The sequence below is a fragment of the Polyodon spathula genome, chromosome 23, assembly GCF_017654505.1.
Source record: "Polyodon spathula isolate WHYD16114869_AA chromosome 23, ASM1765450v1, whole genome shotgun sequence".
In the NCBI taxonomy this organism is placed as follows: domain Eukaryota; kingdom Metazoa; phylum Chordata; class Actinopteri; order Acipenseriformes; family Polyodontidae; genus Polyodon; species Polyodon spathula.
This window is the reverse complement of record NC_054556.1, coordinates 20,427,107-20,451,473: the sequence shown is the minus strand read 5'-3', so window position 1 is coordinate 20,451,473 and position 24,367 is coordinate 20,427,107. Positions and strand designations below refer to the sequence as shown.

The following is a 24,367-nucleotide window of genomic DNA, read 5'->3' as shown; positions in this document are numbered from 1 at the left end:
ATTGATTTTATATAGCGTCTTTCATAGTGGACCACCATCACAAAGCGTTTTACAAGATAGTGAGGAACAATGCGTAATACATTAAATGCAATGATACAGGGCATAGTACATTAAATACAAACAGTAAAAAACAATGCAAACCCATTAAATACAGGCATAATACATTAAATACAAGGGTAGGATGTGAATTATAAGCATTGTGGATGCACGTGTTATACAGAATCATACAAATAAGATGGAGTAAAAAACCTGAAATAGCAATTAAGAAAACAGCTAATAACAGATATCAAGCTTAAAGAACATTGAAAGCAATGAAATAATGTATCACAAAGGGTTAGAAGGGTGGTGATACACTTATATTTTGTAGTTTAAGGTTATTATTTTATTTTAAAAATCATACTTTTAAACAATTGTGCAAACAAAAAAAAAGCTGCTTCGCTGCCATAACTTGCACAAATATTAAAACCTGCTTCTTTTCTTGTACTGTAAGTTTAATGAAAGATTTTTTGCTATCTTTGTTTAATTTTTCAGTGCATAAAATAAACAATTTGGTCGTCAAGCCTGGGTTTTGATAAGATGCTGTGCCACCTTAATGATTAACCTAAGCTTTTCAAGCAGTGTGAGGTTTAGACAGGCCTACATTATTTCTATCAGTAAACCATTTACAGGTTTCAAGTCCAACTGCCTTTAACTGAAAGTTTTGTTAAACATAGAAACTTGTTATCAGCTGTATTGAATCATTAAAAAACATTCTTTGGAATTTGTGGATAATAAGCTTCCAGACAATGCTCCTAATATACTGATTGAGATATTAAACACATTCTGCAATATAACATGACATTTATCTTATTTTTTTTTAGAATCCCTCTTCCTGCAGTGATTTATATATATATATATATATATATATATATATATATATATATATATATATATATACACACACACATACATATACACACACACACACACACACACACACACACATACATATATACACACACACGCCTTGTGGCTTGGGTTCATTTCGCCATTTTACAGTACTGACCCAGACACAGAGATGGAGGTTCTGGAAGTGCTTGCGTGCTAAGATTTGTAATATTTACACAAAAATGAACCAAACAAACACCTAGCTCTATACGAGCACTAACTACACAAATACTGGAACCTATTCTAATAAACCGGACAGATAAGTTCTTTACCAGGTGAAAAGCACACAGAAAAAGAACACATAGTACCTTTTACTTTGATACGACTGATCAAACACAACGTCGGGCTCTTCACACAACAGCAGCCCAGAACAGACTGGCTGCTTTTCTTAAATAACATGCACTCTAATGTACAATGATAGCCAGGTGCAGGTGATAAGTAACAATTAAAACAAAACCAATTAAATTAAGCAAATGTGCATTTGCACATTTTTTTTTTTTTTTACAGTAGGGAGGAAGACTTACATTTGAAATTAACCCTCTGTCCTGCTCACATATATATATATATATAATATATATATATATATATATATATATATATATATATATATATATATATATATATACACACACACACACACACACACACACACATACATACAGTGTCTTGCAAAAGTATTCACACCCCTGACCAATTCTCTCATATTACTGAATTACAAATGGTACATTGAAATTTCGTTCTGTTCGATATTTTATTTCAAAACACTTAAACTCAAAATCAATTATTGTAAGGTGACACTGGTTTTATGTTGGGAAATAGTTTTAAGAAAATTAAAAAAAAACTGAAATTTCTTGCTTGCATAAGTATTCAACCCCCACACATTAATATTTGGTAGAGCCACCTTTCGCTGCAATAACAGCTTTAAGTCTTTTGGGGTAAGTATGTACCAATCTTTGCACACAGTGTCAGAGTGTTTTGGCCCATTGTTCTTGGCAGATTTGCTCCAGGTTGTTCAGGTTGGTTGGATGACGTTTGTGGACCACAATTTTCAAATAATGCCACAGATTCTCAATGGGATTGAGATCATGACTTTGACTGGGCCACTGCAGGACATTCATCTTTTTGTTCTTGAGCCACTCGAATGTTGCTTTGGCCTTGTGCTTGGGATCATTGTCCTGCTGAAAGGTGAATTTCCTCCCAAGCTTCAGTTTTTTAGCGGACTGAAGCAAATTCTCTTGTAGTATTTTCCTGTATTTTACTCCATCCATTCTTCCTTCAACTGTAACAAGATGCCCAGCCCCTGCTGATGAGAAGCATCCCCACAACATGATGCTGCCACCACCATACTTCACTGTAGGGATGGTGTGTCTTGAGGCATGGGCAGTGTTAGGTTTCCGCCACACACAGCGCTTTGAGTTTTGGTCAAAAAGCTCTATCTTGGTATCATCTGACCACAAAACCTTTTCCCACATCGCAGCTGGGTCACTCTCATGCTTTCTGGCAAACTCCAGACGTGCTTTCAGATGGTACTTTTTGAGTAACGGCTTCTTTCTTGCCACCCTCACATACAGGCCAGTGTTATGCAGAGCTCTTGATATGGTTGACTGGTGCACCATTACTCCACTCGCAGCCATTGAACTCTGTAACTCCTTCAAAGTGATTGTTGGCCTCTCTATGGCTTCTCTCACAAGTCTCCTTCTTGTTTGAGCGTTGAGTTTTGAGGGACGGCCTTTTCTTGGCAGTACCTGGGTGGTATGATGCAGCTTCCACTTCCTGATTATTGATCCAACTGTGCTTACTGGGATATCCAAACACTTGTATATTATTTTGTACCTTTTCCATAATCTATGCATTTATATTACTTTATTTCTAACTTCTGTAGAATGCTCTTTGGTCTTCATTTTCCTTCAGATTTACAGCCTTACTAATGATCCTTCAACAGTGGGGTTTTTATCCAGAAAATGCAACTTTAATGGTTCACAGGTGGAGGCTAATGGTAAGGCAATTGTGTCCTCGTTAGGGCAATTTCTTTCATTGGTGCAAACTGGGAGCTTCCACAGCTCAGGGGTTGAATACTTATGCAAGCAAGTCACCTTACAATAACTGATTCTGAGTTTCAGTGTTTAAAAATAAAATATCAAAACAGAATATTCAATGTACCATTTGTAATTCGATCAGTTTTTTATTTTTTTTAAAAATATTTCCCAACATAAAACCAATGTCACCTTACAATAACAATTGTAGGAGATTGTAGGTATAAGCTACATCAAGATTCTGAGTTTCAGTGTTTGGAAAAAATAAAATACTGAGGTATTTAAGGAGACTTAAATGCTAGACAGGTTTAAACAGAACTGGAAAATGAATTATGAAAGTAAACCTACGTCACTTTATTGGTAAACGAATCTGTGTAGTCTGGTCTTAATTTTACCAGAGCTGATATTAAAATGAACAATAATTTAACCACAAATCTGAAAATTGTGGTAAAACACACGCTTTTACATTTATTGACAAGCTTTCTTAATACACACACACTTTTTGACAGTATATGGTAATACTCATAATTTAGGTTGTATCTAGCACTTTTATTTTTCTGTTTTGCTATCTGTTAGAATAACCAGAAAAACAACAAATTGATTCTTTGATTTATTACATTTAATACAATTTTTCATACATACAAACATACTGTACATACACATAAATATATCAACATATTTATATCAATATAAAACCCAACAATGTGACATGAATCAGTTATCCTGATCAGGTGCTAACACTGAAGTCACTTTAATTTACAATTGAAACGCTTATCTTCACAGTTTGATGGTAATTACAGCAAATTGAGGCAGTAAAAAAGTCAGTAATCAATAACAAGAATTAACACTTCAAAGTACAGTAATGACTCATACTGAAATGACCTATAAAGAGATTACTGGTATATATATATATATATATATATATATATATATATATATATATATATATATATATATATATATATTCAGATTTGAGTGTAAGCAGTCTTTAAAATGCACATTCAGATGTCTTTTGATTCACTTATTCCATTGTTAATGCATACTATTTCTCAATATGTTTCTGTGCAAGTTAGAATGTAAAATTGAGATGTTTCGCAGTGTGGTTGTATATGTCTGGAAGAGCTCTGGTTGCATTGGCGCTGTGTACAACAGCCCAGTCCGGGTACGTGTAAAGATCAAAGATGTACTGACCCCAGGTGTTGATCGCCAGGGACAAAACAAGGAACCCTATAATGTTCATCACCACCCCCGTTCTCACCTGTGGAACGAAGACAGTTTAGTATTCCTGGCTGCACACTCCACCTGCTCAAATAGTTGCTTCTGCTGCTCTATGTACCACACACCCTCACGTGCACGGGGATTCCTGCACAGCACACCGCAGGAAAACCACACAACGATCCTGTGCCATTTGGTAGCATGAAGACACACACCACTTGTAGTGCAGCAAAGGCCTTCCATGAAAAGTATGCAGACAGGTCAAAACCAAGTCTCATGTCGGTGTCCCGTGCAGTTTCTCAGACTACTTTCAGCTCAATTCGAATATGCTCAGTAGTAATGCTTGAATCACCCTGTGTTTTTCATGTAGCCACTAATGAATTGGGAGTATAACATGCAGTGCGGCATAGACCAACTCTTATCCTAATATGCCTTAATGAGCTCTATAATCCTATAAACCAGCACATTATTATTATTGAGTTCAATTGGACCCCCACATAACTGGGGTGATTGAGAATGAATATGAGGAATACATTGTTCATGCAATTTGGATACAAATTGTAATTCTACTGCTTCTGTGACCTTACATACCTCTACAGTATACCAGAGACCCCTCACCTGGCAGACATGGTAAAAATGGTCTTAGAAACAAAGCATGGATAGGAAAGTTTAATACATGGATATTCATTTTTATCATTTAAATGCTGCATACCATATCTTTAACCACTAGATGCCCCGAAGCAAAAGCAATGGCGTTGGGTGGTGTGGAAACCGGTAGCATAAATGCATATGAGCAGCTCACAGTCCCAGGGATCATTAAATACAAAGGGTTTACTTGTTGACGCATTGCCTGCAGAGTAAAAAAACAAAGCCATTACTCAATTATTTTTCCATTTTTTTTTGTGCTACATAATTCTAAATCACGCATGAAAAATCTACCAATCATCATTAAGGATTTGCTGTGATTTCAGTGCATCTGATCTTGTGTACAGATGTCACCCGGTGCATAGAAAAAAGCTGCAAAACTGAAGTTATGAAACAGAATCTCTGGGTTGCCTTATTTCCTGCAAGAGGTAGAACAAATCAAAGGCTCAAATGTGTTGATACCGCTGTTCTACCTTTTTCAGCAGTTAAAGATTTCCATTCAGGAGATGAAGACCTTGTTAATACTTTGTGTGCCAAGCATCTTTAAAAAATAAGACATCATTTTGCAGTCTGAACAGCACAAGGTGACATCTTATACAATCAGAGCCACTATACACAACCTGTTCATTTATAGTATTTAATTCAGAAAAGGTATTATTCTGATTGCATTTCTCATTTTGACGGGCCTAACCATAATGTGTATTCGGCGTGAGGAACTGTCTCTAGTAATACAATTGTGAAATTGGTGTTCAGTTTACAGAAGTGGTGAATTTAGTATGGATAACATAGCAGATACATTTCCTTGATTATGTTTCACAAAAACCCAGTAATAATTTATCCCTAAATCACTGAATCCCTCAGCCAAACAAAACACCCTGTCCCGGACATCAACTCTCTGTAAGTTGTGTCTTGTGCATGCACAGCAATCTACTGACATATATTCTACTGATTGAATCCACTTGACAGTACAATTTAAACAGAATAAAATGTGTTTGCTCTTATAATAAAATATCCTTTATTATTATAATAAAAGATCCTTTATTATAAGTTAACACTATATAATATGTACAATGAACCCTAATATAAGATTATATTCTTGAGTTACACTGACAGAAAAGTAGTTTTTAAAGATAAAGGGTACATTTTTTTTTTTTTTTTTTTTTTTTTTATTAGTATATATATATTTTTTAAATTAGAGGTCTAATTTTTTTTTTTAATTGTTTTCACCCAATTTAGAATATCCAATTATTATTTAAGCTCGGCTCACCGCTACCGCCCCTGCGCTGACTTGGGAGCGGGAAGTTGAACATGCGCTGTCCTCCAAAGCGTGTGCCATCAGCCTTTTTTCACTCTGCAGACTCACCATGCAGCCACCTCAGAGCTACAGTGTCAGAGAACAACACAGCTCCAGGCAGCTTACAGGCAAGCCTGCAGGTGCCTGGCTGACCAATTGTGCGCTGCACCCTGGGAACTCCCGTCCACGGTCAGCAATGGAATAGCCTGGAGTCAAACTGGTGATGTGCAGGCTATAGGGTGCCTTTACCAGATGTGCCACACGGGAGCCCCTTATATTTTAACCTTAATATATAGATATGAAGCAAAAATATAAAGCAACTTGGTATGGTACAGCAGAGGGTCTGTCTGTTCTCTTACTTTCCTGTCAAAATCTATTACCACACTGTAATGCCATGTAATGCATGTTTATATTTACTCGTTTTATATAAACAACCTACCTATGCAATACTGTACACAAATTAAGCTTACCAGTTCTGCTAAAATGGGCAGGAATATTATAATTGTGGCTGTGTTGCTGGCGAGTTCAGTGAAGCAGGCCACAACCACTGTGACGAGCAGGACCGCCAGTGGAGGGGGCACACTCTCCAGAGGCTTCAGCTGGCCTCCAATCCAGCTGGACAATCCCGACTCCTGCAGGACAGCGAGTAATGGAACAGGATACACAACGGTCATCCATAATGCTTCTAGCTAACAAAATACTTTCATAATTTATATCTCATTTCTATTCACTACACGGGTCACAAATGTGCTGTTTTAAAAATAAAAAAAAAATGGGATATTGCTAATATTTATTTATTGTAGTTAAATAAAGTTATCCGTTTGCTTGCCTTGACCTCCAGGAAATCTATTACACTTCCTAGGTCATTTCACCACAGCAGTGTTGTTGGGTCAAGCAACTTACTGGCTGGAAAGCTTGACAGACATTAAGGGAAGCAGATGGCTGGTTACTGACAGGAAATAAAGGGATGGGGACACCATCTCGCTCTGTGAATGACAATGAAAGTGCAAAACTATCTATAATCAAAGCCTGCAGAAACAGATTTCTTTAATCTACTGTAGTACCAAATAAGAACATAAGAACATAAGAAAGTTTACAAACGAGAGGAGGCCATTCGGCCCATCTTGCTCGTTTGGTTGTTAGTAGCTTATTGATCCCAAAATCTCATCAAGCAGCTTCTTGAAGGATCCCAGGGTGTCAGCTTCAACAACATTACTGGGGAGTTGATTCCAGACCCTCACAATTCTCTGTGTAAAAAAGTGTCTCCTATTTTCTGTTCTGAATGCCCCTTTTTCTAAACTCCATTTGTGACCCCTGGTCCTTGTTTCTTTTTTCAGGCTGAAAAAGTCCCTTGGGTCGACACTGTCAATACCTTTTAGAATTTTGAATGCTTGAATTAGGTCGCCACGTAGTCTTCTTTGTTCAAGACTGAACAGATTCAATTCTTTTAGCCTGTCTGCATATGACATGCCTTTTAAGCCCGGAATAATTCTGGTCGCTCTTCTTTGCACTCTTTCTAGAGCAGCAATATCTTTTTTATAGCGAGGTGACCAGAACTGCACACAATATTCAAGATGAGGTCTTACTAGTGCATTGTACAGTTTTAACATTACTTCCCTTGATTTAAATTCAACACTTTTCACAATGTATCCGAGCATCTTGTTAGCCTTTTTTATAGCTTCCCCACATTGCCTAGATGAAGACATTTCTGAGTCAACAAAAACTCCTAGGTCTTTTTCATAGATTCCTTCTCCAATTTCAATATCTCCCATATGATATTTATAATGTACATTTTTATTTCCTGCGTGCAGTACCTTACACTTTTCTCTATTAAATGTCATTTGCCATGTGTCTGCCCAGTTCTGAATCTTGTCTAGATCATTTTGAATGACCTTTGCTGCTGCAACAGTGTTTGCCACTCCTCCTACTTTTGTGTCGTCTGCAAATTTAACAAGTTTGCTTACTATACCAGAATCTAAATCATTAATGTAGATTAGGAATAGCAGAGGACCTAATACTGATCCCTGTGGTACACCGCTGGTTACCACACTCCATTCTGAGGTTTTTCCTCTAATCAGTACTTTCTGTTTTCTACATGTTAACCACTCCCTAATCCATGTACATGTGTTTCCTTGAATCCCAACTGCGTTCAGTTTGAGAATTAATCTTTTGTGCGGGACTTTGTCAAAAGCTTTCTGGAAATCTAAATAAACCATGTCATATGCTTTGCAATTATCCATTATCGATGTTGCATCCTCAAAAAAATCAAGCAAGTTAGTTAGGCACGATCTCCCTTTCCTAAAACCATGTTGACTGTCTCCCAGTACCCTGTTACCATATAGGTAATTTTCCATTTTGGATCTTATTATAGTTTCCATAAGTTTGCATATAATAGAAGTCAGGCTTACTGGTCTGTAGTTACCTGGTTCAGTTTTGTTTCCCTTTTTGTGGATCGGTATTACGTTTGCAATTTTCCAGTCTGTCGGTACCACCCCTGTGTCAAGAGACTGCTGCATGATCTTGGTTAGCGGTTTGTAAATTACTTCTTTCATTTCTTTGAGTACTACTGGGAGGATCTCATCCGGCCCAGGGGATTTGTTTATTTTAAGAGCTCCTAGTCCCTTTAACACTTCTGCCTCAGTTATGCTAAAGTTATTTAAAACTGGATAGGAACTGGATGACATGTGGGGCATGTTGTCAGTATCTTCCTTTGTAAAAACTTGTGAAAAGTAATCATTTAACATATTTGCTATTTTTTTTTTCTTCCTCTACGATTTTGCCATTTGTATCTCTTAAACATTTAATCTCCTCTTTGAATGTTCTCTTGCTGTTGTAATATTGGAAAAACATTTTGGAATTTGTTTTAGCTCCCTTAGCAATGTTCATTTCTATTTCTCTCTTGGCCTTTCTAACTTCCTTTTTGACTTGCATTTGCAGTTCTGTGTACTCTTTCTGTGTACTTTCTTTTTGGTCCTTTTTTAACGCTCTGTAAAGTGCCTTTTTTCGCTGAATATTTTTTTTAATTGATCTTTTATTGAAATATATATAGATGTGTTTCCAAACTACACATTTGAGAACTAAATAGGAAAGGGATTTTTAGTAAGGTTAATATAGTATGTTGATGCATTATAAACCACTGCAATTGAATACACTAAGTGAAAATAAATAAATTAAGTTAAACATGTAAACATTTAAGAAATCAAACAGAAATGGCCATCCCTTATTAATTTTAATAACTGTTCTTTACTACAAAGAAATGTGGTGCTTTTATAATGTGACTCTAGGGGCATGCTGTATGTGCACCTGCATGGTGAGACTTATTTAAGATGTGTATTCTAGTCACATGGACATACTCAATTTTGTCCTATATGACGTTATGCCTGACATAACTTGTTTTCAGTGGTCTTTTGCAGGTCTTGCAGGCTGGATAATCCAGCACTGTCATTGGTCATGTAAATAGAGGGTGCTTTAATAAACTGACCAAAGCCTTCAGAAATTGGGGTAAAGGCAGTAAAAAATGTGGATCTAACCTATAGTTAAGACTTCTAATTGCTGACACTGGGTGATACAACATAATTAGGGCTTCTGATTTTTCCCTGACTTTTCTACTCTCCTTTAAAACATCAGTTGATACCTGTTAAGTCTTTCGTGTATCTCAATCACAACTTAGAAACGTGTTAATAGTAAAATTGATTTAATTTAACTAAATGGGCTTTTAAATCGTAAGTCTTCCTTTTTCATTGCAAAGCAGAAGCGACTCCTCTTTATTAATGTAACTACAGCCATGCAAAACAATTATAATAAGTGTGTCGAGCATAAAATACTTTATTTTTGACTATAGCTTTAATAAAGTTTAGTCGTTTATTAACATATTGTGATCTCGTTTGTACATTCTGCTTGTAAATCAAAAATTAAGGCTTGGACAATTTTAAAGTCAATTTAGTTCTTTCACAAAAAAAAAAAAAAACATAAATTAAATTTTTTTTTTTTTTTTTTTTTAATTTGAACAATTATTTTTAATTAATTTTCCATTGTTTCCCCAATTTTGGAATGTCCAGTTATTATTCAACCTAGCTCACTTTTTTTTCTCATTTCACTAATGTTCTTAAATGGGTCTAAATAAAGTGTAAGTTATTGTATTTCTGAACTATATTGCGAGTATATAAAGACACTGCATCTTTAAAACTTCCATAATATATTTTAATAAAATACCTCACAGCCCTTGGCCATTGCAAAACCACCACCGAGCAACAAGATTATGTTCCAAGGCACAGATTCTTGAGCTTTCGTCCAAGACAACAGTGGTGGACTCTGAGTATTTGGTGCTGAGAAAACACGATTTAAAAGAAAATGTAAAATTTAAACTGGCACCAGTAAAAGACCACAGTTCAGATTACACAACACAGATTCACTATTGAACTATTACAAAGTGCAGTGTTTGCAGGACAGTTAAGATCCCTTCCCTGTTAAAATCCAGGTAGTGCCTACAGTTTGTAAAATATTTCTAACTAATATAACTGGGTCTACTTATATAACAGGAACAAGGACTTAATCTCCAGACTGGAAATCTTTAATTGCTGAGAACTCTAAGTCATGAGCTATCAACACATGTTGTTTTTCTCTCATACACACGTGAATGACGTTTTCCTACAACACAAAATGTGTGTCCTTTGATCTCTGTTGCGTATTACAGGAAATAAGACAGCCAGCAATTAGTTTTTTCAACATGCTGCTAAGGAGTCAAGACATTGCTAGCTAATTTTTTGGTTGAAGAACATGTGTTGCAATGTGGCAATCAGCATGCTTTTGAATAATTAGTATAATCCTATAAACCAAAAGACAGCAGAGCTACTGCTCCAAAGGAAATCCCTAGACTTATGCTCTTTCATCTTAACAAGTTATACACAGGTAACCCTGAATATTTCAACTGCTTAGAATCATTGGGCTCAAACAAATCCCACTTAAAGTAACTTATAAGTTTAATTCATCAAACCCAACAAATAAATACTCTGTACAGTACATATTGCTGTGCCCAAATGTTTTGCAACACCTAGTATTTTAGTATTGAGACAAAACATATTTTTGTCAGTTTTTCCTTAAGTATATGGAAAACTAAAAGCGGTATGTAATTAATTATATTAAGGTAACATTATTCAGCATGTTTAATTCGACTTTATGAAGCTAAATTTGTTAATTCCTTAGGGTGATGCAAAACTTTTGGCCATAGCTGTAGACTGTATATTGTGCGTTTTGAAAAGGTTTTAGGGTTACAATCTGTAATGAATCGTATTATACACTACTGTTACCTCTTTAATAGTTACTTAACAACATGCCTGTTGTATATTAGTGCTGCCCCACTAAGTGACTGCTGACCCCAAAGCTCTATGGGATCTCTGTATACAGTAACTGGCAGATAATGAGCAGGCACCAGGGAAAAGAATTGACCCTGAACCTGTCAGGATGTTCTGTACCTTTGCATCTTGACAATAAACCCTTTCACTTTGTGGGCTGGCTGGGTTTACTCAGTAGACTGTTATAAGCTGGGCATTTAAAATCAATTATTGAGGTAAGTGACTAATTATAATAACTAAATATAATAATTCTGAAAGAAAAATGTTTTTTTTTTTTTTTTTTAAATCACTTTGAGACATATGTACTTACCCCGCTTATCAAACCACCATTTAAATGAAGGTTTTTGCGATGGGAAGAAGAACAGTACTGTTACTATGGTAACACCGGTAACAGCATCCGAGAGAAACCTACAAGGAGATCAATAATGTAAAGAGGGAAGCTATTCAAATTCTTTTCAAGTAAATACTAACAGTGAAACCATTGTACACTAAATTCAAGTAGCTGCTTGCCATTCATTATGGTAAATAAAAAAACAGAACAAAATAATGCTTTTCCAGTATGTTCAGAAACCTAAAGGCAAAACAATGTATGTCACTGCAAAACCACACTTGTTTCATATGCCATTACCTTAGATTTGTGTTTGTATTCGTCACATTGCAAATAGAAGTACTTTACCATTTGTTAAGTGTTTACCCCAGTCTTTAATTTCACTATCTTGCATCCTTTGAAAGGAGAACAACTTGCCATTGATTCAGTGTCCTTGAATTACAATGTATTACTTGGGCGTTTGGTTCTGACACTGTATAAACGACTGCCGTTTTCCTTCTTTAAAAAAAAAAAATACAGTAATAAACGTATTGAAATAGTGAATGTGATGTTGATTCCTTTCCACAAAAAAAAAAAAAAAAAAAAAACGGAATGGAAATCGTGGCTTAAAAACATTGATTAAAAAAAGGTGTATTGCTCTCTGCTGATTAATCATCAGTGATGCTCAATAGTAAAGCAATGTGAGGAATGTTAGCATTGGACAGACTACATCTGCTATTTTGATTGTATTTATACACGGTCCTATTTTATTAGAAACTCTTTCAATTGGATGGTGTCCAGAGTAACTACGATGTAACACTTGAAACAGCTGAGCGACATATGTATACAAACACGTCTCCCACCTTGCTGAGACATCTTGCCTTGCATCTTAATTTCCTTCAAAATGCAGCGGCCAACAACATCATGTGACATACTAGAAAGCAATGAACCCTTCGGGTGATCTGAAAATAACCCCCCATTGTGCCGATTCTACACATTCTCAGATATACCCTGGCATGCACTCACAATCATTCTAGGCATGGAGTCAGAGCTTGGTTGCTGACAGATAGATCTGCATCTGGAACACTGAAGATTAATTCAAGCACATGTCCCTGACTGAGACATTCATCACCAAAGTAATCCAATAGTGTCTTTCAGGTGTGTGCTGCATACAATAACCTTCTTGTGTTTCAGACTTTAAAGGAGATGCTTGGTTCTGTCAGCACCCTTTAAAAACATCAAGTCATCCCCATAGGCACTGTTTTCAGGTATACAGTCTATACATGTGCCATGATAACATAGCACTTATGTATATACTGTATGTAAGTACTGTATTCTGAGAATACACTATAGGGATCTGCCTACCTGATTGGATTCGGGGGAGGGGGGTGGGGGTGGAGATCAGTTTTCTCTCTGTATAGTTTAAAAAGGGGTTGATCTCCTTACCCAGCTTTAAAAAACTTTGACCAACCAGGAAAGAATTTCGGATCTCTCGTGAAAAGAAGAACGGCAAACAAAAAGAAGAGACATGCAATTGCTCCTTCAGCAAACCTGCAGGGCAATTGAAACCACAATTACAAGCTGTTGAATTAAGACAGCACTGATACAGCAGCAAATTTAAACACCTTCGCTTTAATGCTCTTCCCACTGTCTTCAAGCAGAATTAACATGAGGGTGAAGTATTCAAATAAATAAACCTTGCATATTGTAAAGGTAACAATTTTCATTTGTATGTTTGCTGATTATTATCATTACTAGTATGATTACACTTTGATCTACTAAATCAAGCAGCACAAACAGATTCCAGTTTCTGCTACCCATGGAGACATCATGACTACAAAGGACATATTTCTCTATTGTGCAACCAGAACAATCACATATTAAGTTGTGGGAGCATTAGTGGCTGTACATACTGGATAGGCCCCAGCTTTTCATAGTCCGCCTTTATCACTGCTCGTGCTCTAGCCTCTGCCTCTGCTCTGAAATCCTTCTTCTTCAGACACAATCTTTAAAAAATAAAATATGTGTTACTATGGAAATGACCTCTACCATTAAAGTTTAAAGTAGGTTTTACATATTAAAGACCTCACAGCAAGATGTGTGCCACAGCTAAAACTACCTTTCTGATTACACTGTGTAACAAAATTTTTTTTTTTTTTTGTTCCTGGGTAGTAAGTGTTATTTCTTAATTGCTTATGCCTCAAAAGTATAGAACATGGCTATTATTCCCCACAAACTTTGCTTTTGTGACCAGGACAGTGATATTTCAAAATATCACTATTTCCAATGGGAAAACGGGCAAATGTGTGTCTTTTCGTTTGCATAAAGTCAGAAAAAGTGAGTAGTTTAGAAGTGAGTAGTTTTTCGAGATTTACAATTATACTGTAAATACAGTACAATTGTAAATCTCGAAAAACTACTCACTTCTAAGTCTTTTGTAGTCATGTTTGTATTACTTTAGTATAAATACATGTTAATTTGGATTCATATGTTGTTTTTTTCTGACCTTATGTGAACATATGTGTTACATAGTGTTACGTACAAACAGATACTGTAGTCAACAAATCCCATTTGAACAGTACACAATACCAGACAATTCACCTGAAGGAATCATACACACACACACACACACACACACACACACACACATATACACTGTAGATGAATTCCAATGCTCTAGTTTTTTTAAAAACTGGACTACATGAATTTGTTGGGTTCTCAGAGTCATCTGCTTCATGAGCACAACTGCTCAGAGTTTAAAAGTACTTGAAGATGAGAACAGCCCTTAGCATTACCTTGTATTAAGACCCCCGTAAAGGAAAGAAATCCATAGCCAGCCGAGCAACAGAAAAAGCACCATTAGAGGGCAGGCGAAGACAAACCAGGACCCAAAGTTGATCTGATCACAGGCTGGAAAAAAACTTCAAAACAACAGGATTGTGACTTTAATCCTGTAGACTTTAAACATACATAGGTTGCCAGAAATATGCATGTGAACAGAAATGTTGAAACAATTATACACAAAAGAGGAAAGGGCATCTCATGTTCATAAATGTGGCTTGTCAGACAAAGCCTGAACCAAGAGATGCACAGAACTTTGGGACGGTCCATTCAAACTAACATAGGTGAGGCTCTAGTACAAATAAATACATCAAAAAATAAATATAAATTATATTTTTTATTCCAACTTTTAATAACTGCTGAAATATGTTGTTAAAAAATGTTAGTTTTTAGCCCAGGCTTCACACATGGGTCAATTTATGTTCAACAGCTGCTACATTTTTAAATATGTTTTTACTTAACCCATTAAGTACTGAATACATTTTTCATTGAAAAAGAGACATTTTAAATAACAAGTAGACGCCAGTTAAAAATCTCCAATGTCCTCAAATGTATGTTTGATACTCCTAGTTTTAGAAATGCAGAACTTTGATACCTGCTGTCATAATCTCTCTGCTCTTAGAATAATGTCTTTAAAATGCAATATTAACAGTGCAAATGGCACGGCGTGATTACACGATCACACAAGTGATCATTATCTTCTCAACAGGAAATTGTGTAAAAATGGATTGATGCACCTGGGGTTTACTGCACGTTCCATGTGCCTTACTGTATTGAAATTGAGTCAAAATATTATTCAGTAGCTTACTTTTTCAGGCTCCCCACCAGAAGCAGGTTTGGTGCTGTCCCTGTGAGTGTAGCGGTGCCTCCAATGCTAGCAGAGTAGGGGATGGCAATGAGAAAACCTTTCCACACATTCTTCTGGTACTCAGCTTCTTTCCTGATTTCTGCAGGAGTCCGGCTTTCAAACTTGTCTGGCATATTCTCCCTTTAAACAAAGCAAGTTAAAATTTTGCCTCAAGATATATAAGAAGCTGGCCATCATGTTGTTTCTGGCAGTTTTTCCATCCATTCATAGCCTGCCTTTAGTTTACCAAGTTGTAGCTGTACATTGCTGTGGTCAACATTTCTAAGGGATCTTATAACATTCACCTTCTGAAATGTTTCAGTGTTTACCTAGAATAGGAAGACTGTTGCTTGTTCACACAACAGAAATAAACTAGGTCTACTCTTTTGGTGAGAACTGAGGTATACAGTGTTTACAAAGACAAAGTTGGTCTCATAAGACTACATTAATCACAAAGCTACAAATCAGATAGGAATGGGGTTTGATACAGAGAAGAAGAGAAATCACTAAATATGTCGAAATCATTTTGTAATCATTTTGTAGTCATTTGGTGTACCTTTCTTCCAGTGTCAACATCTGCATTTCAGTTTGTACGGTGTGCACCTTCCTCTGGGATTCACCTAATCAATGTAAAAGCATGTTGTTAAGAAAGGTAACAGGGCACTGTATATTGCTTTGTTTTCCTTTCTTTAAGTATGAGCATATAGCTAAGGCCAAAAGTTTTGCATCACCTTGAATTTTGGGCTTGAGACATTAACTAAAATGAAAAACTATATGAACATAATTTAGATATTTTATTTAACATCATGTAATCAAAGAAATTACAAAATGATGTTGCAAAATTCTACCAAAAGCCATAACAGTAGTAGACTATTTCATGTTAGATTTTGAATTGTCAGATTTTTCAATTTTTGTCATGTTTTCCATAAGTAATGTATATAAAAATTCAATTTATTAAGATTATTAAGCAGGTTTCATCTGACTTTATGAAGCAAAATTTGTTAATTATAAGGTGATGCAAAACTTTAGGTCATAGCTATAGTTTATACAATAAATGTGTGCGTGTGTGTGCGTGTGTGTGCGTGTGTGTATTTCTAGTTTTGTTTAATATTTTCAATGACGAGTATTGTATGTTTTATCTTAGTATATAAGGAAGAAAGTCTGTCTGTCTGTTCCTTTATGCATTCGGACCCTGCAGGAGCCAGTGCAACCAAAATTTGAACGGTCTCCTCTTTCATCCAGGGGAAGGTCAGTGGCTGTGTTTGGATTCAGAATCTTGACCCCTGGGGTACTTTATTTAGTAACACCATTGCTGGATCACTACAGTAACAATATATCTCAAATTAAAGAAACACAATTCCAAAAAATAAATAAAAAGAACAAATTAAAAAAAAAATGAAAATGGCAAAAAAAAAAAAAAAAAAAAAGCTACCGTTCCTCAATTTGAAATATTGAATTTCCCTGGGCAATGCTAGGTACTTCAGCTAGTTAGTCATATTTTGGCTGCTACTACCTCATTTTGGTCAATTTTATCAAACCAACATGATTACATTTCATTTTTTGGAAATTTTAAATATTCACCCAATACACTTTTTGGCTTCTCATATGTTGTCACAAGCTTTATAATTTGAGAAGCCTGAGTTGAATAAGGAAGGTGATGGAACATTTTGGTGTCCAAAGTTTACATTCTGGTTTACATATTACAAGTAAACATTACTGGAAAGCAGGCTTCTGAAGTCTAGGTAGATATTAATGGCAGATAAGTTTGAATCCTGGAAGTGCATCAAAGGAATTGCCTGCTGTGTCTCAGCTGTGCCCTGTTCTTTTCACTTGGCTACACATTGCAAAACTTAATTTCATAGTGTCTTTTTTCACATCTTTAAGCCTGTGTAGTACACATGAAAAGAATGTATTTGCTGTAGAATAGTGCCATATTTATGTATATGGGTCAGAATATATTATCACAGCATAATACAGTACCACAAGTGCACTGCTAGTCCAAAACCAACATCTACACATAATCAAGTAGTACCCATAGCTTATACACCATTAGAGGTTGTTCATACATCACCAACATAGAGAATGGACCATCCATTGACTAACCTTGCTTTGAGCTCAGTCAAATGACAAGTCTTAACAAAGGAAGATGGGCACACAGAAAGTAACCTTGGTAAAACTGAACTCACCAGTTGCCTCGTCTTTTATTTTGCAGTTTTCCTTCAGCGTAGATAAGTCTCCAAAGAGACTTATGAGAATGGCATGTGCGATGGGTAGCATCATGGCTGTGGTGGCAGTGTTGCTTAACCACATGGACAGGAATGATGTTGTTAACATAATTCCCAGGATCAGCCTACAAATGAAATAAGGAAAATGCTAAATACAAAAAATTCTGAGCTGTCATTAAATGCCTTCATTAAGCTGTCATTAAATGCCAAATTTGCGAATGCATTTACAGCTGCCTCTGCCTTGGAAAAAAAAAAAAAAAAAATCTTTAATAGAAGTTCCCGAGTGCAATATTTTGTAATTTATAGTAAATTCATTCAGTGTATAGAGTGTCATTTATTATAAGAGACATCATTTCGCCCCAGTTTCCAAAACAGTTTAGCTTCACTTTTGTTCTTCTCGACCAAAACTGCACGAGATGGCATCTCTTATCCAATAAGAGACACTCTGCACACAATGTAGTATCTTAAAGTTACAGCCCCTGATATGTATTTTGTGAACTGTGTGCACTCATTTCACCATCACTAATTTCTCAATACAAAAGTTGTGTGGAATAAAAAGGAAGTGTGCAGAGTGAACAGTCCTGACAGGCACATTCCCTTCTCCACCAAAAGCAGTGGATAGATGAGAGGAAAGCCCCCCCCTATCATATAACATTCCTGGTTGTCTTAGTGTAACAATACAGTGCTGACATAACTGGAATTTCAGGGCTTTGGATTAGAGATGCTTCACACATGATGGACTTACACATTCCGTTTGGAAAGACACTCATTCTACTGTACAGAAGAACATTTAACACTGCTTTCTTTAATCGATCATTTCATAGTGTGCCAGCGTTTGGGTTTAAAAAAAAAAAAAAAAAAAAAGTTTTACTGTAGGCATGAATTTAACTTATATTCAGTTAACTTGAAATTGAACAAATATTCGAACATGAACAACTGTCCCTGACCTCTTTTATTATTATTATTATTATTATTATTATTAATAATAATAATAATAATAATAACTAGAACTGCCAGGCAGTTTTACGGCTCCCAAGCCCCAGTATCAGTACCTGTCTAAGCGTTTTTAGATCTCAGTATGCTAAGTTTAAAATCAGCAACTTCAACAGTTCCACACAAGAAGATTTTGAAAGTTTTTTTTTATTTCAAAAAATGCATCAGGTGGCCATCTTGTTTAACGCACAAATGCTGTTTTTGAAAATGTAAATTTTACTAACACAGGCACGATGGTTTTCAAGTTTGGAGTGTCTCAAGTGAACCGTTTTTAAACTGAAGCAGTTTTAAATATAAGAAGAAAATGTAGGAGTGGCAACCATATTGTTTCACGAAGCATAACCATTTTAACATATTTGTATTCCTCTGTCCACGGAACGATGCCTACCAAGTTTGGAGTCTGTTGCTCAGACGGTTTTCAAATAAAAGCAGTCTGCTGTTAAGAGTGTGTTTCGGTGAAATTTGTGGCAGCCATTTTACTATTGAATTGTATCACAGCAGCTTCTGTTTTGCAAGCAGGTTTGGATGCTGGTAATATCTGCCAAGTGTCAGATCAATCACTTCAACGGTGCCAAAGAAGAACATTTCAGGAGATTTCAAGAAGAAATGCGGCACACTGCCATTTCGGTTTAACACCAGTTTCTTAAAAGTCAGTTGTATTGCTACAGTGTCAAGCGTGATGCTTGTGAAGTTTCGAGATAGTCAAGTAAATCATTTGTCAACTGAGGCAGTTTTAAATTTTGGACCTAAATGTACACCTTGTGGCCATCTTGTTTTATATAACATAACCATTTTGACATATTTGTATTCCATTGTTACTGGGATAATAACTACCAAGTTTGGAGTTTGTTTGTCAAACAGTGTTCAAATAGCAGCAGTTTGCTGTTAAGGGTGCGTTTTGTTAAAGTTTGTGGCAGCCTTTTTGACATTAAAATTTATCGCATAAACTTCTGCTTTGCAAACTTGATGCGGGTTTGGATGCTGATGATATATGCCAAGTGTCAGATCAATCGCTTCACTGGTTCCCAAGAAGAAGATTTCGAAAGGTTTTATCGAAACAATTGCAAGGACGCAGCAGCAAAAATTTTTTCAGCATCTGACAGCCAATGTATCCAGCTTGTTACCTGCCAAGTCAGAACCTGATCAGTCACACAGCTTCAAAGCAGCAGCAGTTTAATGTTTTGGGAATAATAATAATAATAATAATAATAATAATAATAATAATAATAATAATAATAATAATAATAATAATAATAATAATAATAATAATAACAATAGGCTTCCCTGCCTTTGGCCAGCAAGCCCAATAATGTTTGCTCAGTTACCTAGCTCAGTTATCTTCTAAACTATTCTAAGCTGAATGCCACCAGCAGCTTGCCAGCCAGTAGATGGCACTACAAACAGATAAGAATGTTCTCACCAGGCTGGCTTGACTCCCATGATCAGAAGAATCCTCAGAGCAATTCTCCGATGCAGGTTCCACTCCTCAATGGCCGACGCCATCACAAGGCCACTGAAGAAGAGGAAGTTGGTGTCCAGGAAGTATTGTGGGCAGACTTTGCTGGAGGGCAAGACTCCAAGTAGGGGGAACAGGAAGACAGGGAACAAGGCCGTCACAGCAAGGGGCAGCGCTTCTGTACACCAGAACACAGCCATCAGAAGAACTACGTAAAGGCATTTCCCTTCCTGGAAAGAAGAAGTACAATCATGAAACCAATGTTCATTTGAATAGGGTTTACACCTGTGTTCCATAGAGCCAGGGAGTCACATGTTCAGTTATTCAGGTAGGCAGGTGGCATCAACTGTCCTGAACTCCACATGGCTCAGAGATTAAAACCATCTTTGTTATTTCCATGTATAAAGATGCTTTCAGGCACTGCAGCTTCATACAACACATGACAAAACCGGTGCATGAAAAAAAAATAAAACACCATTATATGTTCTGGAATAGTGGTGCTACAGTAATTTGTATTTTAATGTCTGGTGTATTTGTGGTTTTGTGATGTGGACTGGTTCGCTATGTCCCCTGGCTGGATTTCTGCCAAGTGGCAGAGGTGAGGTCCAGTGTCCTCAGCGGGGATATTTATTTTGTGCGGCCATGGTCAGGTAACTTGCAATAGAAATCTGCAGGAATGCTGATATCGCCATGGTTATCTTGCTAAACATGGACCACATATTATGCAGGATAATTTGTGCCAAAATTAAAAACTAAATAAATAAATACCATACATACATACATAAATACATTAAAAAAACAAAAAGAAATAAATACAAATCGAAATACATTGAATAGAAAATGTATTCATTTATTTAGTTTTTTCATTTTGGCACAATGTTTTTTCTCATTAGCGTCAATCATTCTAGAAGGTCGGGACAATAAGGTAAGTTAATTTGCCTTTGGGTTGTGCATGGGCGTGCAGCAGTCAAGGTACGGCGCCAACTAGAACAAGGACTGCAGTTAACTAGTGCTGCGATTAACCATTGAAGATCTGCATTTTATATATTTTTCTGTGCGTTGCAAATCCGTGCAATACAATGACTTACAGGAATTTTATCCGACAACAGATTAATGTGCTTCAAGTTTAATGGGGGTCGGTAAAACCAGCTTAAGTTGTTTTGATGTTGGACATTCGCAGTACACAGTATAATAATACAATTATAGTGCCAGCTTCAACCGTTCCTACAGACAACTAAACGCAGGAATGGTTTGTAATTTACAAGGCGCAAAGGACCCCAGGATCTCTTGAATAGATGAGGTGTTGATAAAATAAAAATAAAAAGTTTAATGTAACAAATATGCAAATAGGCCCCACTGATATAACTACGGGAGTCTTGGCTGATAGTAGACACTGTTCAGTGTTCCACAGGCTTGCACCCTTACAGTGACGACGGTGATTTCACTGGAGATGGCTCCCGCGTTACAGGCTGGGACGTTGACAGCGTATTTAGATAATCGATTTAATTTTTTTAGTTGTCATCCTGGGGCCAGTTCGTTACAGCCGAAGGGTTGTTAATTAAGGGCGTTATAGTGAGGGTGTACTGTATTACTACTGCAGCTTCTCGCGCCTGCGCTGACACAAACTCAAACCTGGCAGACCAGTTATTAGATAATCGAACACACCAGCGGTACTGTCGAGCCCTTCCAGTATGATTGACGCTAATGAGAAATACCAGAGTGAACAGATTGTGCCAAAATGAAAAACGAAATAAATAAATTAATATAATGTTCTATGTAATGTATTTTGTTGTATTTATTTCGTTTTCTATGTATGTATTGCGTGTTTTTAAAAATTATATATATATATATATATATATATATATATATATATATATATATATATATATATATATATATATATATATATATATATATAAATTAATTAATTTTTCACGCACAAATAATTCTCCAGAACATATCTCCAGAACATATGACCTTCACTAGTGTTTTTCAGGCACAAGACAACAATGACAAAGTATCCGGTGTAAGCAAATTGTTTTACTAATAATTTAGTAAAGTGGAGTAGAGAACACTGCTTTTTATTTTTCTTATTAAAATAAAGTATACATGGATTTAAAGCCCAGGTTCTTGTCTCAATCAGCATTATAAATTGGGATCTGAGTTTAACAACTGTTTCTAGAGATAAACTGAAATACACATCTAAACTAACTAAATTCATAAATAGACTGACAGATACAACTGCGCCAAAACATTGTAAAATACATTAAAACCTCAAGTGGAATTTGTAAAGTCAATTGCATGTTTCAGATGTCTGTGAAACAACTTTCCTGTGTTATACAGCTAAGTTATTCATTAAGTTATTCATAAGCCCCTATGAAGAAAAAACAAAATCACAATTAAAAAAAAAAAAAATACAAAATAAATACTCACCTTGAGTGGAAGAGCAAATAGCAGCGGAAGAAGGAGTGCGGGCGTTACAATTAAAATAATAAATCTCTTCACGCACCAAAGTTTTTTAGAAAACGATAAAACGGCTTCCATCTCAAACTTGCAACTTCCGACTGGTGAAGTCTTTTCTGAGCGAGTGTGCGTTAATGCCCGCTACAGCAGATAAAGTTTCGAGCAACTTTTGCTCCCTTACCAGTTCGTGGCTGTGGATAATGTAACTGGTTAACACTTATGAAGAATTTAACTGAGACAATCACTGTTTTGTAATGGTGTACAGTACAAGCTGACTCACCAGAATGTGAAGTAGCCCCGGCTCGGGCAATTTACCTGAACATGTACAAGCAAGCCCACTAGGTGGGGTTGTAGGGTTGTTTTAGTTTTTTTCGATACTGTACATGAACCTGTTGACGCAGCTTTAAAACTTGCGCAGTGTACGAAAAATAAATTAAAAAAAAAAAAAAGTGGTTTACTTGGACAAGCCTTTCTTCAGCTGTGTCACATGTGAAGAAAGGTTTTTGTCTGAAACGTCCTGAAATAATTATTCACCTTTTTATTTTTTTATTTTGCTCCTTTGGGTACAGACCAGTTGTTAATAAGTGTTGTCTTCTTAAATACAACTTTTTTTTGTTGTTGTTGTTGTTTTTTCTCTCTCTTAATCTCTCACAAATTTGTTAACACAATCGCACGAATAATGCGGTTCAAGCGATTGGTTTTGAGTTGGAACAATACACTGGAATTCCTGTTAAGTTCTGTATTGATCGTTTATTTACGTTTAATATCAATAAATTATGTTTACCCCGGTGTTTGTACTTTGCGCCGCGACCCTCACCAGGAGAAGCTGAATGATTATGGATGGATGGATGTTTGTACTTTGGTGCCTAATTATATTACTCTCCAATTAATGAAGAAAGACATGTAGCACTGCTTACACAGCACAGATCAAACAGGGTGCTTGACAATAACTCGTGACAGGATGTGCAAACAGAAAGACATAGCAGATTCTGTTAGCTTTAATATGTGATAATAACATGTATTACACAAGTGCGTGTTGCCTGATAACCCAGGAGTTAATGTCATTACAAATAAATAAATAAATAAATACACTTGCAATGAATGCAAAGTTAATCATAGGGTTTAAAGGAATTAACTATGAAGATAGGCTAAAAGAGCTGAATCAATTTAACTAAAAAACAAAACAAACAAAAACAAAACAAAACATACAAAAAAAAAAAAACATTGGACAGCATTTCAGTGAACTTTATAAAATCTTAAAAGCAGCTGGCAAAGTTAAGCCTAGCCAATTCACTAGGCGCAGCAAAGAAACCAGGGCTAGGAACACAGCTGGAAATGATGTGGAGGTAGATCTAAGACAGAGCATAGTAAACCGTTCTTTACACAGAGTGATGAGGGTATGCAATGGATTGCCTTTAAGTCCTGACTTGACAAATTTTTAAGATAAACCAGCTACTGGGAACCGGATGAGCACTGGTAGGCTGTTTGCTCCTCTCGTTCATACATTTTCCTCTGTTCTTATCTTCTCCTGTAGCCTCAATAGCTTGCAGGCTGTTGCCTGATGAGATCTAATCAACAGTGTTGTAGTCAACTCAAGAAAGATTATATCTCTGAAGGAATATAGTTGTCAGGTAAGACGTACACTGTAGTACAAAACAACAAATGCAAACAATAGGCAACCAAGCAAGCAAACGTTAGGATCATGATAAAGTATGCTACAATGTAACAAATTCATAGTGGTTGTACTTAAATATGAGATTACCTGTTCCA

General features: G+C 36.2%; 1 protein-coding gene across 2 annotated transcripts; it reads right to left on the bottom strand.

The window, feature by feature from the left end:
• Positions 1-3,915: 3,915 nt before the first annotated feature.
• LOC121298239 (solute carrier family 13 member 3-like) lies at positions 3,916-23,050 on the bottom strand. Of its 2 annotated transcripts, none has more exons than XM_041225237.1 (13): positions 22,568-23,050; positions 20,099-20,364; positions 17,647-17,810; positions 16,017-16,080; positions 15,422-15,601; positions 14,568-14,693; positions 13,686-13,778; positions 13,219-13,323; positions 11,776-11,873; positions 7,018-7,100; positions 6,585-6,746; positions 4,888-5,025; positions 3,916-4,218 (listed from the first exon to the last, which is right to left on the bottom strand). In XM_041225237.1, exons 1-13 carry the CDS (start codon positions 22,676-22,678, stop codon positions 4,030-4,032), a joined length of 1,779 nt encoding a protein of 592 aa, XP_041081171.1. In that variant the 5' UTR covers positions 22,679-23,050; the 3' UTR covers positions 3,916-4,029. The 2 variants fall into 2 exon arrangements, with proteins under 2 accessions (XP_041081171.1, XP_041081170.1); XM_041225236.1 differs by lacking the exon at positions 7,018-7,100 and adding an exon at positions 10,327-10,439 and having other exon boundaries at positions 22,568-23,048.
• Between the last annotated feature and the right edge of the window lie 1,317 nt (positions 23,051-24,367).

What these genes read in the sequence shown, in the direction of transcription:
- LOC121298239 (XM_041225236.1), bottom strand. Translation starts at nt 22,678, where the DNA reads ATGGAAGCCGTTTTATCGTTTTCTAAAAAACTTTGGTGCGTGAAGAGA. An exon ending in TACGGGGGTCTTAATACAAG is followed by an intron (nt 13,779 to 14,567) that starts GTAATGCTAAGG and finishes TATTTTTTAAAG; the next exon opens with ATTGTGTCTGAAGAAGAAGG. An exon ending in ATGGTGGTTTGATAAGCGGG is followed by an intron (nt 10,440 to 11,775) that starts GTAAGTACATAT and finishes GTGTTTTCTCAG; the next exon opens with CACCAAATACTCAGAGTCCA.